This window comes from Hemiscyllium ocellatum, chromosome 7, assembly GCF_020745735.1.
Source record: "Hemiscyllium ocellatum isolate sHemOce1 chromosome 7, sHemOce1.pat.X.cur, whole genome shotgun sequence".
NCBI lineage: Eukaryota > Metazoa > Chordata > Chondrichthyes > Orectolobiformes > Hemiscylliidae > Hemiscyllium > Hemiscyllium ocellatum.
Window position 1 is genome coordinate 6,669,304 of NC_083407.1, and position 14,095 is coordinate 6,683,398.

At 44.4% G+C, this 14,095-nt stretch overlaps 1 protein-coding gene across 1 annotated transcript in view; it reads right to left on the reverse strand.

The window, feature by feature from the left end:
* The window catches only part of LOC132817707 (obscurin-like), a 306,454-nt gene that overhangs the window by 81,176 nt on the left and 211,183 nt on the right, over positions 1-14,095 (reverse strand). Inside the window, exon 35 of the mRNA XM_060828232.1 lies at positions 12,702-12,977. Coding sequence (XP_060684215.1) covers positions 12,702-12,977 — 276 coding nt within the window. The remainder of the gene's footprint in view (positions 1-12,701; positions 12,978-14,095) is intronic.

Below are 14,095 nucleotides of genomic sequence, written 5' to 3' on the forward strand. Positions count from 1 at the left end.
AAAGAGGAGGAGGTGTGGCATTGTTACTCAAGGGCGGTATTACGGTGGCAGAAAGGACTTTTGAGAATACATCCACTGAGGTTGTAATGGACTGAGGTTAGAAACAGGAAAAGAGAGGTCACCCTGTTAAGGAGTTTTCGCTAGGCCTCTGAATAGTTCCAGAGATGTTGAGGAAAGAAAAGCAAAAATGATTCTGGATAAGAGTGAGATTAACAGGTAGTTGTTATGGGAGATTTTAACTTTCCAAATATTGACTGGAAATTGATATAGTTCGAGTACTTTAGATGGGTCAGTTTTTGTCCAATGCATGCAGGATGATTTTCTGACACAGTATGTAGACAGGCCAACAAGGAGCAAGGCCACATTGGATTTGGTACTAGGTAAAGAACCAGGCCAGGTGTTTGATTTGGAGGTAGATGAGCACTTTGGTGACAGTGACCACAATTTGGTTATGTTTACTTTAGCGATGGAAAGGGATAGGTATATAACACAGGGCAAGAGTTATGGATGGGAGAAAGGCAATTATGACAAAAGGCAAGACTTAGGAAGCATAGGATGGGAAAGGAAACTGTAGGAGATGGACACAATTGAAATGTAGAGCTTATTCAAGGAACAGCTACTGCATGTTTTTGATAAGTATGTACCTGTCAGGCATGTAGGAAGTAGTCGAGTAAGGGAGTTGTGGTTTACTAAAGAAGTTGAATCTCTTGTCAAGAGGAGAAAGAAGGCTTATGTTAGGGTGAGACATGTTAACCAGGAAAGACCTAAAGAGAAAGCTAAGATGAACCACGAGGAGATATTTAGGTTAGCACAATGGCTCAGTGGTTAGCACTGCTGCCTCCCAGCACCAGGGACCCGGGTTCAACTCCCATCTTAGGTGACTGTGTGGAGTTTGCATATTCTGCTCGTGTCTGTGTGGGTTTCCTCAGAGTGCACCAGTTTTCTCCCACAGTCCAAAGATGTGCAGGTTAGGTGAATTGGCCATGCTAAGTTACCCATAGTGTTAGGTGCATTAGTCAGGGGTAAATAGAGGGTGGGGGTATGGGTCTGGGTGGGTTGTTCTTCAGAGGGTTGGTATAGACTTGTTGAGCCAAATAGCCTGTTTCCATACTTTAGGGAATCTAATCTGGAAGTTGTTGGCAGTTAGGATCTAGGAAAACCGTAAAGCTTTCTATAGGTATATCAGGAATAAAAGAATGATTAGAGAAAGGTTATGGTCAAACAACAAAAGTAGTGGGAAGTTGTGCATGAAGGCTGAGGAGATAGGGGAAGCGCTAAATGAATATTTTTTCTCAGTATTCACTTTGGAAAAAGACAATGTTGCCAAGGAGAATACTGAGATACAGGCCACTTGACTAGACAGGATTGAGGTTCACAAGGAGGAAGTGTTAGTAATTCTGGAAAGTGTGAAAGTAAGTAAGTCCCCTGGGCTGGATGGGGATTTATCCTAGGAATATCTGGGAAGCCAGGGAGGAGATTGCAGAGCCTTTGGTTTTGATCTTTATGTCATCATAGTGCCAGAAGACTGGAGGATAGCAAACGTTCAAGAAGGGGAGTAGAGACAACCCTGGTAATTATAGACCAGAGAGCCTTACTTCGGTTGTGGGTAAAGTGTTGGAAAAGGTTATAAGAAATCGGATTTATAATCATTTAGAAAGGAATAAGTTGATTTGGGATTGTCAACATGGTTTTGTGAAGGGTAGGTCGAGCCTCACAAATATTATTGAGTTCTTTGAGATGGTGACCACACAGATGGATGAGGGTAAAGCTGTTGCTGTGGTGTATATGGATTTCAGTAAGGTGTTTGAGAAGGTTCCCTACAGTAGGCATTGCACAAAATACGGAGACATGGGATTGAGGGAGATTTAATGCTTTAGATCAGAAATTGGTGAGCTGAAAGAAGACAGAGGGTGGTGGTTGTTGGAAAATGCTCATCCTGGAGTTCAGTTACTAGTGGTGTACCACAAGGATCTGTTTTGCGGCCACTGCTGTTTGTCATTTTTATAAATGACCTGGATGAGGACACAGAAGGATAGGTTAGTAAACTTGAGGATGACACTAAGGTCGGTGGAGCTTTGGATAGTGCCGAAGGATGTTGCAGGTTACAGACGGCCATAGATAAGCTGTAGAGCTGGGCTGAGAAATGGCAAATGGAATTTAATGCGGAAAAGTGTGAGGCGATTCAATTTGGAACAAGCAACAGGAATAAAGACTTTGGGTTAATGGTACGATTCTTGGTAGTGGAGAAGAGCATGTACCCTGAAAGTTGACACCCAGGTTGATAGGGTTGTTAAGAAGGCATATGGTGTGTTAGCTTTAGTTGGTGGAGGCAATGAGTTTCAGAGCCACGAGGTCATGCTGCAGCTGGACAAAACTCTGATGCGGCCGCACTTGGAGTATTGCGCACAGTTCTGGTCACCGCATTACAGGAAGGAAGGGAAAGCTTCGGAAATGGTTTAGAGGAGATTTACTGGGATGTTGCCTGGCGTGGAGGGAAGATCTTATGAAGAAAGGCTGAGGGACTTGAGGTTGTTTTCATTAGAGAGAAGAAGGATGAGAGGTAACTTAATTGAGACATATAAGATAATCAGGGGATTAGATAGGATGGACAGTGAGAGCCTTTTTCCTTGGATGGTGATGGCTAGCAAGAAGGGTACATACCTATAAATTGAGGGGGGATAAATATTGGATAGATGTCAGAAGTAATTTCTTTACTGAGAAAGTAATAGGGCATGGAATGCACTGCTGACAACAGTAGCAGACTCGCCAAGTTTAAGGGCATTTAAATAGTCATTGGATATGCATTTGGATGAAAATGGAATAGTGTAGCATAGATAGACTTCAGATTGTCGCGCCGATCTGTGGAAAATATTGAGGGCCAAAGGGCCTGTACTGTGCTGTAATGTTCTATGTTTTAACCGTCAGGTTAAACTACAACCAGTTATCTCTCTCTCTAATGAGGGAGCTGCCCTATGGTCTGGTAGGACTGTGACCACTTTACCTTTACTTAATTGAATGGCAATGCCTGCTTATGGTACTAAATGGTCAGGCAGCATCCGAGAAGCAGGAGGATTCAGATGCTGTCTGACCTGCTGTGCTTTTCCAGCACCGCTCTAATCTTGAATCTGATCTCCAGCATCTGCAGTCCTCACTTATGGAAATGGTACTGAATGGCCTACACTTGCTCCAATTTCTTGAGTACTCATTTCTATTAGTTGTATGTTAATGGTATTGTGATGGGGATTGTGCAACTGGTTACATGAAACATTTATAAGGGGAGACTGTCGTGTCACCGGGGTATTAGGTAGGATGTAGACAAATGCAATGCTGCATTCTGTAAATAAGACAACTATTTAGAAAACTACTAGGGTCTCGTTTCACACTTCACCAATGGCTTGAGCAGCATTTAACATGTCCTGGATTCAATTTTATTCTGACATTACACTCAACCAGGCCTTTTATCTGCTGGATAGTGAGAAAATGTTGTGACTTGTGGGAGAGACCTGAACTGGGGACCATTAAGTATAAGGTGATCATTATTAAATTCAACAGACAATTTAGCAGAAACACACTCACAGAGCAATATTAATACAGAGTTCACTATCACGGGGAAGCGCTGAAGAATGCAACATAATTAAACGTAGTGAAAAATAAACTTGGTGAAAAATAATCAGTGGAAATGATACTGGGATTAAAATCTGACAAGTCCCCAATAGATTCTGAGGCCTCTTAAACAGATGGCTGTGGATATAGTAGATGCAATTGTTTTGATTTTTTAGAATTCCTTTGATTCCAGAACAGTTTGTGTGGAATGGATACTAACGCATGTAATTCTGCTTGCTAGTCAGGATAGGAGGGAGAGAGAAGACAGCAAGCTGAGAACAGTTAAACTGACATCAGTCAACAGTAAAATACTGAAATCCACTGCAGAGGAAGTAGTTAATAAAATCACAAAGGAATTATGAGCTAACAGAAGGGTGAAGCAGGTCTGAGAGGCTGAATGGCCTCCTCTTGTCCCTATGCTGAATATTTGAAACATAAACAGCATCCAAATTCTTTTGCCTTGCTATTCGTGTTGGATTCACTGTGAGGATTTTTTGACAGAGCGGTGAGGAGAGTGAAGCGAGGGCTGCTGGGAAGGGTAAGTTTTCCCGCTTACAAAAAGTGACTTACCTCGGGAGTTGGGCCTCCATTTCGACTGAGTGGCGAGGAGAGAAGGTGGAGTGAAGCAAGGGCTACCGGAAAGGGTAAGTTTTCCCACTTAAAAAAGTGACTTACCTCAGGAGTCGGGCCTCCATTTTGACAGAGCAGCGAGGAGAGAAGGTGGAGTAAAGCGAGGGCTACCGGGAAGGTAAGGGTTTAATTTATATTTGGGCAGTGGCTAAACTCGAGATACTACACGTGTAGTATCTCCCTCCCGTCCCCCCTCCTCTAACCAGAAGAAAAAGACTCAGTAAGTAAAGGCTTTTATTTTTTCTTTATCTTTCTTTTTCATATATTTAAGTGCATTGTTGGGTTTAATTAGTTCATATAACGCTAAGCTTACAATGGCAGGGGACCTCAGACCCGTGGCGTCTTGCGTGATGTGGGAGCTTAGGAATGTGTCTGACATTCCTGACTCTTTCACTTGCAAGAATTGTGTCCAGCTGCAGCTCTTGTTTGACCGCATGACAGCTCTGGAGCTGTGGATGGACTCACAGTGGAGCATTCGCAATGCTGAAGAGGTTGTGGTAGCACGTTTAGTGAATTGGTCAAACCGTAGGTTAGAGTTGCTGAGGGACACAGTGAATGGGTGACCAAAAGACAGAAAAAGAGTGGGAAGGCAGTGCAGGTGTCCCCTGTGGTCATCTCCCTCCAAAACAGGTGTACTGTTTTGGATACTGTTGGGGGAGATGGCTCACCAGGGGAGGGCAGCAGTTGCCAGGATCATGGCGCCGTGGCGGGCACTGCTGTTCAGAAGGGCGGGAAAAAGACTCGTAGGGCCATAGTCACAGGGGATTCTATTGTAAGGGGAGTAGATAGGTGGTTCTGTGGCCGAAAACGGGACACCCGGATGGTATGTTGCCTCCCAGGTGCTCGGTTCATGGATGTCACCGATCGGCTGCAGAGCATTCTAAAAGGGGAGGGTAAACAGCCAGTTGTTTTGGTGCATATAGGCACCAACGATATAAGTAGGAAACAAGATGAGGTCCTGAAAGAAGAATTCAGGGAGCTAGGAGAGAAGCTAAAGAGAAGAACCTCAAAGGTAGTGATCTCGGTATTACTACCAGTGCCACGTGCTAGCCAGCGTAGAAATAAAAAAAAAGGCAGGATAAACACATGGCTTGACAGATGGTGTAGGAGGGAAGGGTCCAGATTTGTTGGACATTGGGACTGGTTCTGGGGAAGGCGGGACTATTACAAAATGGATGGTCTACATCTGAACCAGACCGGAATCAATGCCCTTGGGGGAGTTTTTGCTACTACTTTGGGGAGGTTTTAAACTAATGTGGCAGGGGGCTAGGAACCAGAAGAGAAAACAAGTAGGCAGTGAGGTGGAGACTGTAAGAATTATGAAAATAGTTTTAATAAAGGGAAGAGTAGACAGGGAGCAGATGTGCGCAAACAAAAAGTGGCATGAAATGCATCTACTTTATTGCAAGGAGTATAGTGTGTAAGGCAGATTAACTTAGGGCTTGGATTGGTGCCTAGAAGCATGATGTTACTGCAATCACAGAGACTTGGTTGAAGGAAGGGCATGATGATTGGCAATTAAATGTTCCAGGATATAGATGCTTCAGACAGCACAGGGAGGGAAGTAAAAGATGGGGGTGGGGGTGGGGGGGGGGGGTGGTGGAGTTGCATTGCTGGTCAAGGACGATATCACAGCTGTGCTAAAGGAGCACACTATGGAGGCCTTGGGTAGTGAGGTATTATGGGTGGAGCTGAGAAGTAAGAAGGGTGCAGTTACATTGTTGGGGCTGTATTACAGGCCTCCCAACAGGGAGCGTGAAGTAGAACAACAAATAGGTAAACAGATTATGGAAAGATGTAGAGGCAATAGGGTAGTGGTGATGGGAGATTTTATTTTTCCCAACATTGACTGAGATACACTTAATGTCAGAGTTCTGGGTGGGGTAGAATTTGTAAGAAGCATCCAGGAGAGTTTTCTAGAGCAGTATGTCAATAGTCCGGCGAGGGAAGGGGCCATATTGGACCTGGTATTGGGGAACGAGCCAGGCCAGGTGGTAGAAGTTGTGGTGGGGGATTTCTTTGGGAACAGTGACCAAAATTCTGTAAGTTTTAGAGTACTCATAGATAAAGAAGAGAATGGTCCTAAGGGAAGAGTACTAACCTGGGCCAAGGCCCATTATACCAAAATTAGGCAGGAGCTGGGAAATGTGAATTGGACACAGCTATTTGAAGGCAAGTCCACATTTGAGATGTGGGAGGCTTTCAAAGATAGGTTAAAGATAGTGCAGGATAGGCATGTCCCGTTGAAGGCAAAGGATAGGAAGGGCAAGATTCATGGACCGTGGATGACAGAAAAAATTTTATGACTAGCCAAGAGGAAAAGGGAAGCATACATAAGATCTAGGCAGCTAAGAAGAGAATGGGCCCTGGAAGAATATAGGAAGAGTAGGACAAGTCTTAAACGAGAAATCAAACAGGCTAAAAGGGGTCATGAAATAGCTTAAGCGAGCAGAATTAAGGAGAATCTCAAAGCATTTTATTCTTATATAAGAAGCAAGCGGGTAACTAGAGAAAGGATTGGTCCACCAAAGGATAACAAAGGAAGGCTGTGTGTCGAACCTGAGAAAACGGGTGTGATTCTGAATGATTACTTTGCATCAGTGTTCACTGAGGAGAGGAACATGATGAATGTTGAAATTAGGGATAGAAGTTCGATTAGTCTGGATCACATTGACATAAGTAGGGAAGATGTGTGGGGTAGGTTAGAGGTTATTAAGGTAGACAAATCCCCAGGACCGAATGGGATCTATCCCAGGTTGATGAGGGAGGCGAGAGAGGAAATAGCTGGGGCCCTGACAGATATCTTTGTGGCATTCTTAAATACAGGTGAGGTGCCAGAGGACTGGAGGGTTGCTCATGTTGTCCCCCTGTACAAAAAGGATAGTAGGGATATTCTGGGTAACTACAGACCAGTGAGCCTGACGTCGGTGGTGAGAAAGTTGCTGGAGAAGGTACTGAGGGATAGAATCTATTTACATTTTGAAAAGAATACATAGAGCAGAGAACATTACAGCACAGCACAGGCCCTTCGGCGCCGCCCTGTCATACTAATCTGAAGCCCATCCCACCTATACTATCCATGTACGTCCATGTGCCTGTCCAATGACGACTTAAATGCACTTAAACTTTGTGAATCTACTACCATTGCAGGCAAAGCATTCCATACCCTTACTACAATGTGTAAAGAAACTACCTCTGACATCTATCTTATACCTATCTCCCCTCACTTTAAAGTTGTGTCCCCTTGTGTTTGCCGTCCCCATATTTGGAAAAAGACTCTCCCTGTCCACTCTATCTAACCCTCTGATTACCTTGTATGTCTCTATTAAGTCACTTCCCAACCTTCTTCTCTCTAACGAGAACAGCCTCAAGGCCCTCAGCCTTTCCCCGTAAGACATTCCTTCCATACCAGGCAACATCCTAGTAAATCTCCTCTGCACCCTTTCCAAAGCTTCCACATCCTTCTTATAATGCGGTGACCAGAACTGTACACAATGCTCCAAGTGTGGCCGTACCAGAGCTTTGTACAGCTGCAGCATAACCTCATGGTTCCGGAACTCAATCCCTCTATTAATAAAAGCCAAGACACTGCATGCCTTCTTAACAACCGTCGAGTAAAAAGTGAGGTCTGCAGATGCTGGAGATCAGAGCTGAAAAATGTGTTGCTGGTTAAAGCACAGCAGGTCAGGCAGCATCCAAGGAACAGGAAATTCGACGTTTCGGGCCAGAGCCCTTCATCAGGAATGAGGAGAGGGTGCCAGGCAGGCTAAGATAAAAGGTAGGGAGGACGGACTTGGGGGAGGGGCGATGGAGATGTGATAGGTGGAAGGAGGTCAAGGTGAGGGTGATAGGCCGGAGTGGGGTGGGGGCGGAGAGGTCAGGAAGAAGATTGCAGGTTAGGAGGGCGGTGCTGAGTTCAAGGGAATCGACTGAGACAAGGTGGGGGGAGGGGAAATGAGGAAACTGGAGAAATCTGAGTTCATCCCTTAACTGGAGAAATCTGAGTTTTTCCTGACCTCTCCGCCCCCACCCCACTCCGGCCTATCACCCTCACCTTGACCTCCTTCCACCTATCACATCTCCATCGCCCCTCCCCCAAGTCCCTCCTCCCTACCTTTTATCTTAGCCTGCCTGGCACCCTCTCCTCATTCCTGATGAAGGGCTCTGGCCCGAAACGTCGAATTTCCTGTTCCTTGGATGCTGCCTGACCTGTTGTGCTTTAACCAGCAACACATTTTTCAGTTCTTAACAACCCTGTCAATCCGGGTGGCAACTTGCAGGGATCTGTGTACATGGACACTGAGGTCTCTTTCCTCATCTGCACTCCCAAGGATCTTACCATTAGCCCAGTACTTTGCATTCTGATTACTCTGTCCAAAGTGTATCACCTCACACTTGTCCACATAAAACTCCATTTGCCACCTCTTAGCCCAGCTCTGCATCCTATCTATGTCTCTCTGCAACCTACTACTTCCTTCGTCACTATCCACAACTCCACCGACCTTACTGTCGTCTGCAAATTTACTAACCCAACCTTCTAAGCCCTCATCCAGATCATTTATAAAAATGACGAACAGCAGTGGACCCAACACCGACCCTTGAGGTACGCCGCTAGTAATTGGACACCAAGATGAACATGTTCCATCAACTACAATCCTCTGTTTTCTTTCAGCAAGCCAATTACTGATTATGTCTCCCACAATCCCATTCTTCCATATTTTGTATAATAGTCTACTGTGGGGAACCTTATCAAACGCTTTGCTGAAATCCATATACACCACATCAATCGGTTTACTCTCATCCACCTGTTTGGTCACTTTGTCAAAAAATTCAGTAAGATTAGTTAGGCACGACCTACCCTTCACAAAACCATGCTGACTGTCCCTGATCAGATTATTCTCTCCTAGATGGTTATAAATCCTATCTCTTATAACCTTTTCCAACACTTAACCAACAACTGAAGTGTGACTCACTGGTCTGTAATTACCAGGATTGTTTCTACTACACTTTTTGAACAAGGGAACCACATTTGCTATCCTCCAGTCCTCAGGCACTATTCCTATAGACAATGATGATTTGAAGATCAATGCCAAAAGCTCGGCAATCTCTACCCTTGCTTCCCAGAGGATCCTAGGATAGATCCCATCCGGCCCAGGGGACTATTTTCACACTCTGCAGTATTTCTAATACCTCTTCCTTGTGAACCTCAATCTCTTCTAGTCTAGATGCAAGTATCTCTGTATCTTCCTCGCCAACATTTTCATTTTCTATTGTGAACACTGTCGAAAAATATTTATTTAGTTCTTCCCCATCTCCTCTGACTCCACTATTATCCTTGATTGGCACTAATTTAACTCTCGTCATTCTTTTATTCCTGACATACCTATGGAAAGGAGAAAGTGAGGACTGCAGATGCTGGAGATCAGAGGTGAAAAATGTGTTGCTGGAAAAGTGCAGCAGATAAGGCAGCGTCCAAGGAGCAGGAGAATCGACGTTTCGGGCAAAAGCCCTTCTTCAGGATGAAGCTGCCTGACCTGCTGTACTTTTCCAGCAACACATTTTTCATACATATGGAAAGCCTTAGGTTAACCCTGATCCTATCCGCCAATAACTTCTCATGTCTCCTCCTGGCTCTTCTGAGTTCTCATTTTAGGTCTTTCCTGATTTTCGTGTTACCCTCAAGCGCCCTGAGTTTTCAAATTTTGTCCTAACATAAGCCTTCTTCTTCTTCTTGACCAGGGATTCCACTTCCTTAGTAAAACACGGCTCAACGCGTTCTATATCTTCCTCCCTGCCTGACAGGTACATACTTATCTAGGACACACAGGGGCTTTTCCTTGAATAAGCTCCACATTTTTGATGTGCTCATCCCCTGCAGTTTCCTTTCTCATTCCACGCTTCCTAAATCTTTCCTAATTGCATCGTAATTTCCCTTCCCCCAGCTGTAACTCTTGTTCAGTGGAGTATCTATCCCTTTCCATCACTAAAGTAAACCTGACAGAATTGTGGTCGCTGTCTCAGTGCTCACCTCCTTCCAAATCTAACAGCTGGCCAGGCTCGTTACCCAGTACTAAATCTAAAGTGGCTATGCCCCTTGTAGGTCTGTCTACATACTGTGTCAGGAAACCCTCCTGCACACACTGGACTAAAACTGATCCATCTACAGTACTCATACTGTAGTGTTCCCAGTCAATATTTGGAAAGTTGAAGTCCCCCATGACAACTACCCTGCCTCTCTCACTTCTATCGGGAATCATCTTTGCTATCCTTTCCTCTACATCTCTGGGACTATTCGGAGGCCTATAGAAAACTCCCAGTATGGTGACTTCTCCTTTCCTGTTTCTGACCTCAGCCCATACTACCTCAGTTAACGAGTCCCCAAACATCCTTTCTACAACTGTAGTACTGTCCCTGATCAACAATGCCACACCTTCCCCTCTTTTACCATCTTCTCTGTTCTTACTGAAACATCTGAATCCCAGAACCTGCAACAGCCATTCCTGTCCCTGCTCTATCCATGTCTCCGTAATGGCCACAACATCGAAATCCCAGGTACCAACCCACGCTGCCAGTTCATCCACTTTATTTCGGATGCTCCTCACGTTGAAGTACACACACTTCAAACCAGGTTCTAGCTTGCCAGTGTCAGATACTTGATTTTGGAACTCCCTAATCTCATCCTCTTCTGTACCTGTCCTACAATTTTGGTTCCCATCCCTCTGAAGTATTAGTTTAAACCCACCTTAATAGCTTTAGTGAATTTCCCACCCAGGATATTGGTTTAGATGAAGACTGTCCTGCTGGTAGTGGTCACACCTACCCCAGAAAGAGCTCCAATTATCCAAAAACCCAAAACCCTCCCTCCTGCACCATCCCTGTAGCCATGTGTTCAACTCCTTTCTCTCCCTATTCCTCACCTCACTAGCACGTGGCACGGGCAGCAGACCAGAGAAAACAATTCTGTTTGTCCTAGCTCTAAGCTTCCATCCTAGCTCCCTGAATTTCTGCAAGTCCCCATCTCTCTACATGGACTTTAGTAAGGCATTTGATAAGGTTCCAACGGTAGACTAATGGAGAAAGTGAAATCATATGGTATGCAGGGTGTTCTAGCTAAGTGGATAAAGAACTGGTTGAGCAACGGGAGACAGAGTAGTAGTTGAAGGGACTTTCTCGAAATGGAGAAAGGTGACGAGTGGTGTTCCACAGGGGTCAGTGTTGGGGGTCACTGTTGTTTGTAATATACATAAATGATCTGGAAGAGGGCACTGTTGGTATGATCAGCAAGTTTACAAATGACACCAAGATTGGTGGAGTAGCAGACAGCATAAGGAACTGTCAAAGAATACAGGAGGATATAGATAGACATGAGAGTTGGGCGAAAGAGTGACAGATGGAATTCAATCCAGGCAAATGTTAGGTCATGCATTTAGGCAAGTCTAATTCTGGAGCAAATTATACAATGAACAGAAGACTCTTGGAAAAAGTTAATGGGCAGAGAGATCTGGGACTGCAGGACCATTGTATCCTGAAGGTTGCTGCACAGGTGGTAGAGTGGTCAACAAGGCATATAGTATGCTTGCCTTCATTGGACAAGGTATTGAATATAGAAATGGCACGTCATGTTAAAATTGTACAAGATATTGGTTCGACCACATTTAGAATACTGTGTGCAGTTCTGGTCGCCACATTACCAAAAAGATGTGGACGCTTTGGAGAGGGTGCAGAGAAGGTTTATGAGGATATTGCCTGGTACAGAACGTGCTAGTTATAAAGCGAGGTTGAGTAGGTTAGGTTTGTTATCATTAGAAAAAAGGAGATTGAGGGGGGATCTGATTGAGGTTTACAAAATCATGAAGGGTATGGACAGGATATAGACAAGCTTTTTCCCAGAATGAAGGATTCAATAACGAGAGGTCATGCTTTCAGGTGAGAAGTGGAAAGTTTAAGGGCAATACACGCAGCAAGTACTTCACACAGAGGGTGGTGGGCATTTGGCACATGTTGCCAGCAGAGGTGGTAGAGGCAGGCACAGTAGATTCATTTAAGATGTGTCTGGATAAATGCATGAGTAGGTGGGGAATACAGCGATACAGATGCTTAGGAATTGAGCGACAGGTTTAGACAGTACATTTGGATCGACTCAGGCTTGGAAGGCCGAAGGGCCTGGTCCTGGGCTGTAAATTTTCTTTGTTCTTTGATTGCTTACCCTGAAAAGGTTCAGCTCCTAAATATGTGGAACATTTTTTCCACCTGAGGAAACATCATTGACCTGAATCATTTAGTCTGTTTCTCTTTCCATGGGCCTGATGAGGATTTCCAGCATTTTAATAATTACAAAGTGTTGTTCAGCTCCTTTAGGGGACCCTGAGCATCTTGGGATATTGGCAACAAAGAGCCACCCCACATTCAAATTCCTCCCACCTTTGACTCCAGTTCAGTGCTCTTACACCATGCCCCGCTATTCCTACCAGTCATGTTCACATTGAAGATCATCTCATCATCTGTGGAGCGACAGATGTAGAACCCAGAATCATTCTTCAGGACATTCTTGATGATCAGACTGTGCACACGCGACTCATTCTTCATCTCGTACTTTTCCCCCTTGGTCACCTGCTCCTTGTGGCGATACCAAGTGACATTGGCTGGCTCCTTGGAGACAATGGCTGCGAGCACAGCCTGTCCATTCTCATTGGCATAAACTTCTTCCGGATGTTTCTCCTTGTTTGTAAACAACACTGGGGCCTCTGGTGGAGAGAACAGAAAGAAAATCCTCACTTTTACACCTTCCATTGTGTGTGAATCCTCATTACACTTCACTGCCACCTGGTAAAATCAATGGCATCATGTTAACACCACTAGGCTAACAATCTAAAGGTCCAGGCTAATGTTCTGGAGATATGGGTTTAAGCTCCATCATGGCTGACGGTGAATTTTGAAATCAAAAGAAAATCTGGGATTAAAAGCTACCCTAAAGAAAACAGAGAGTAAACCTTTGAGCCTGCTCTGCTATTCAATATGATCATGGCTGATTTCCTAAGACTGTGACTCCTGGTTCTGGACTTCCCAGTCATCGAAAACATCCTTCCCACATTTATTTTGTCTATTCCTGTTAGAATTTTATTAATTCCTATGACAGGCTCCTTATAGGTGGCATGGTGGCTAGCACTGCTGCCTTACAGCACCAGGGACTCAAGTTCAATTCCAACCTCAGGCAACTGGCTGTGTGGAGATTGTACATTCTCACTGTGTCTGTGCTCCGGTTTCCTCCCACATTCCAAGGATGGGCAGGTTAGGTGAATTGGCCAGGCTAAATTGCCTATAGTGTTCGGGAATGTGTACGAAGTTAAAAATCACACAACACCAGGTTATAATCCATCAGGTTTATTTGGAAGCACTAGCTTTCAGAGCGCTGCTCCTTCATCAGGTGGTTGTGGAGAATAAGATTGTAAGACACAGAATTTATAGCAAAGGTTTTCAGTGTGATGTAACTGAAATTATATGTTGAAAAAGACCTGGATTGTTTGTTAAGTCTCTCATCTTTTAGAATGACATGTTGGTTTCAGTTCTTTCATATGTAAATCACAAAATATTTCTTGAAAGTTACATTCTCAAGTAAGCTTTAGCAATTAGTGTCATGTCGGCAAAGATAATGTATTGAAGGTGTGAGCTTCCCTGTGAAGCTGTCTGTGCCACAACAGTCAGACTGATTCTAATCTGAAAAATGGATTTACAAAATCTTACATGGATTCATGTAGTTTTTGAGCAAAGCAAAATGTAATTCTGCAAGCATAAATTCACCCCACAAACTCATTTGTGTGTGTGTGTGCAGGTGTGTGTGTGTGTGTGTGTGTGTGTGGAGGGG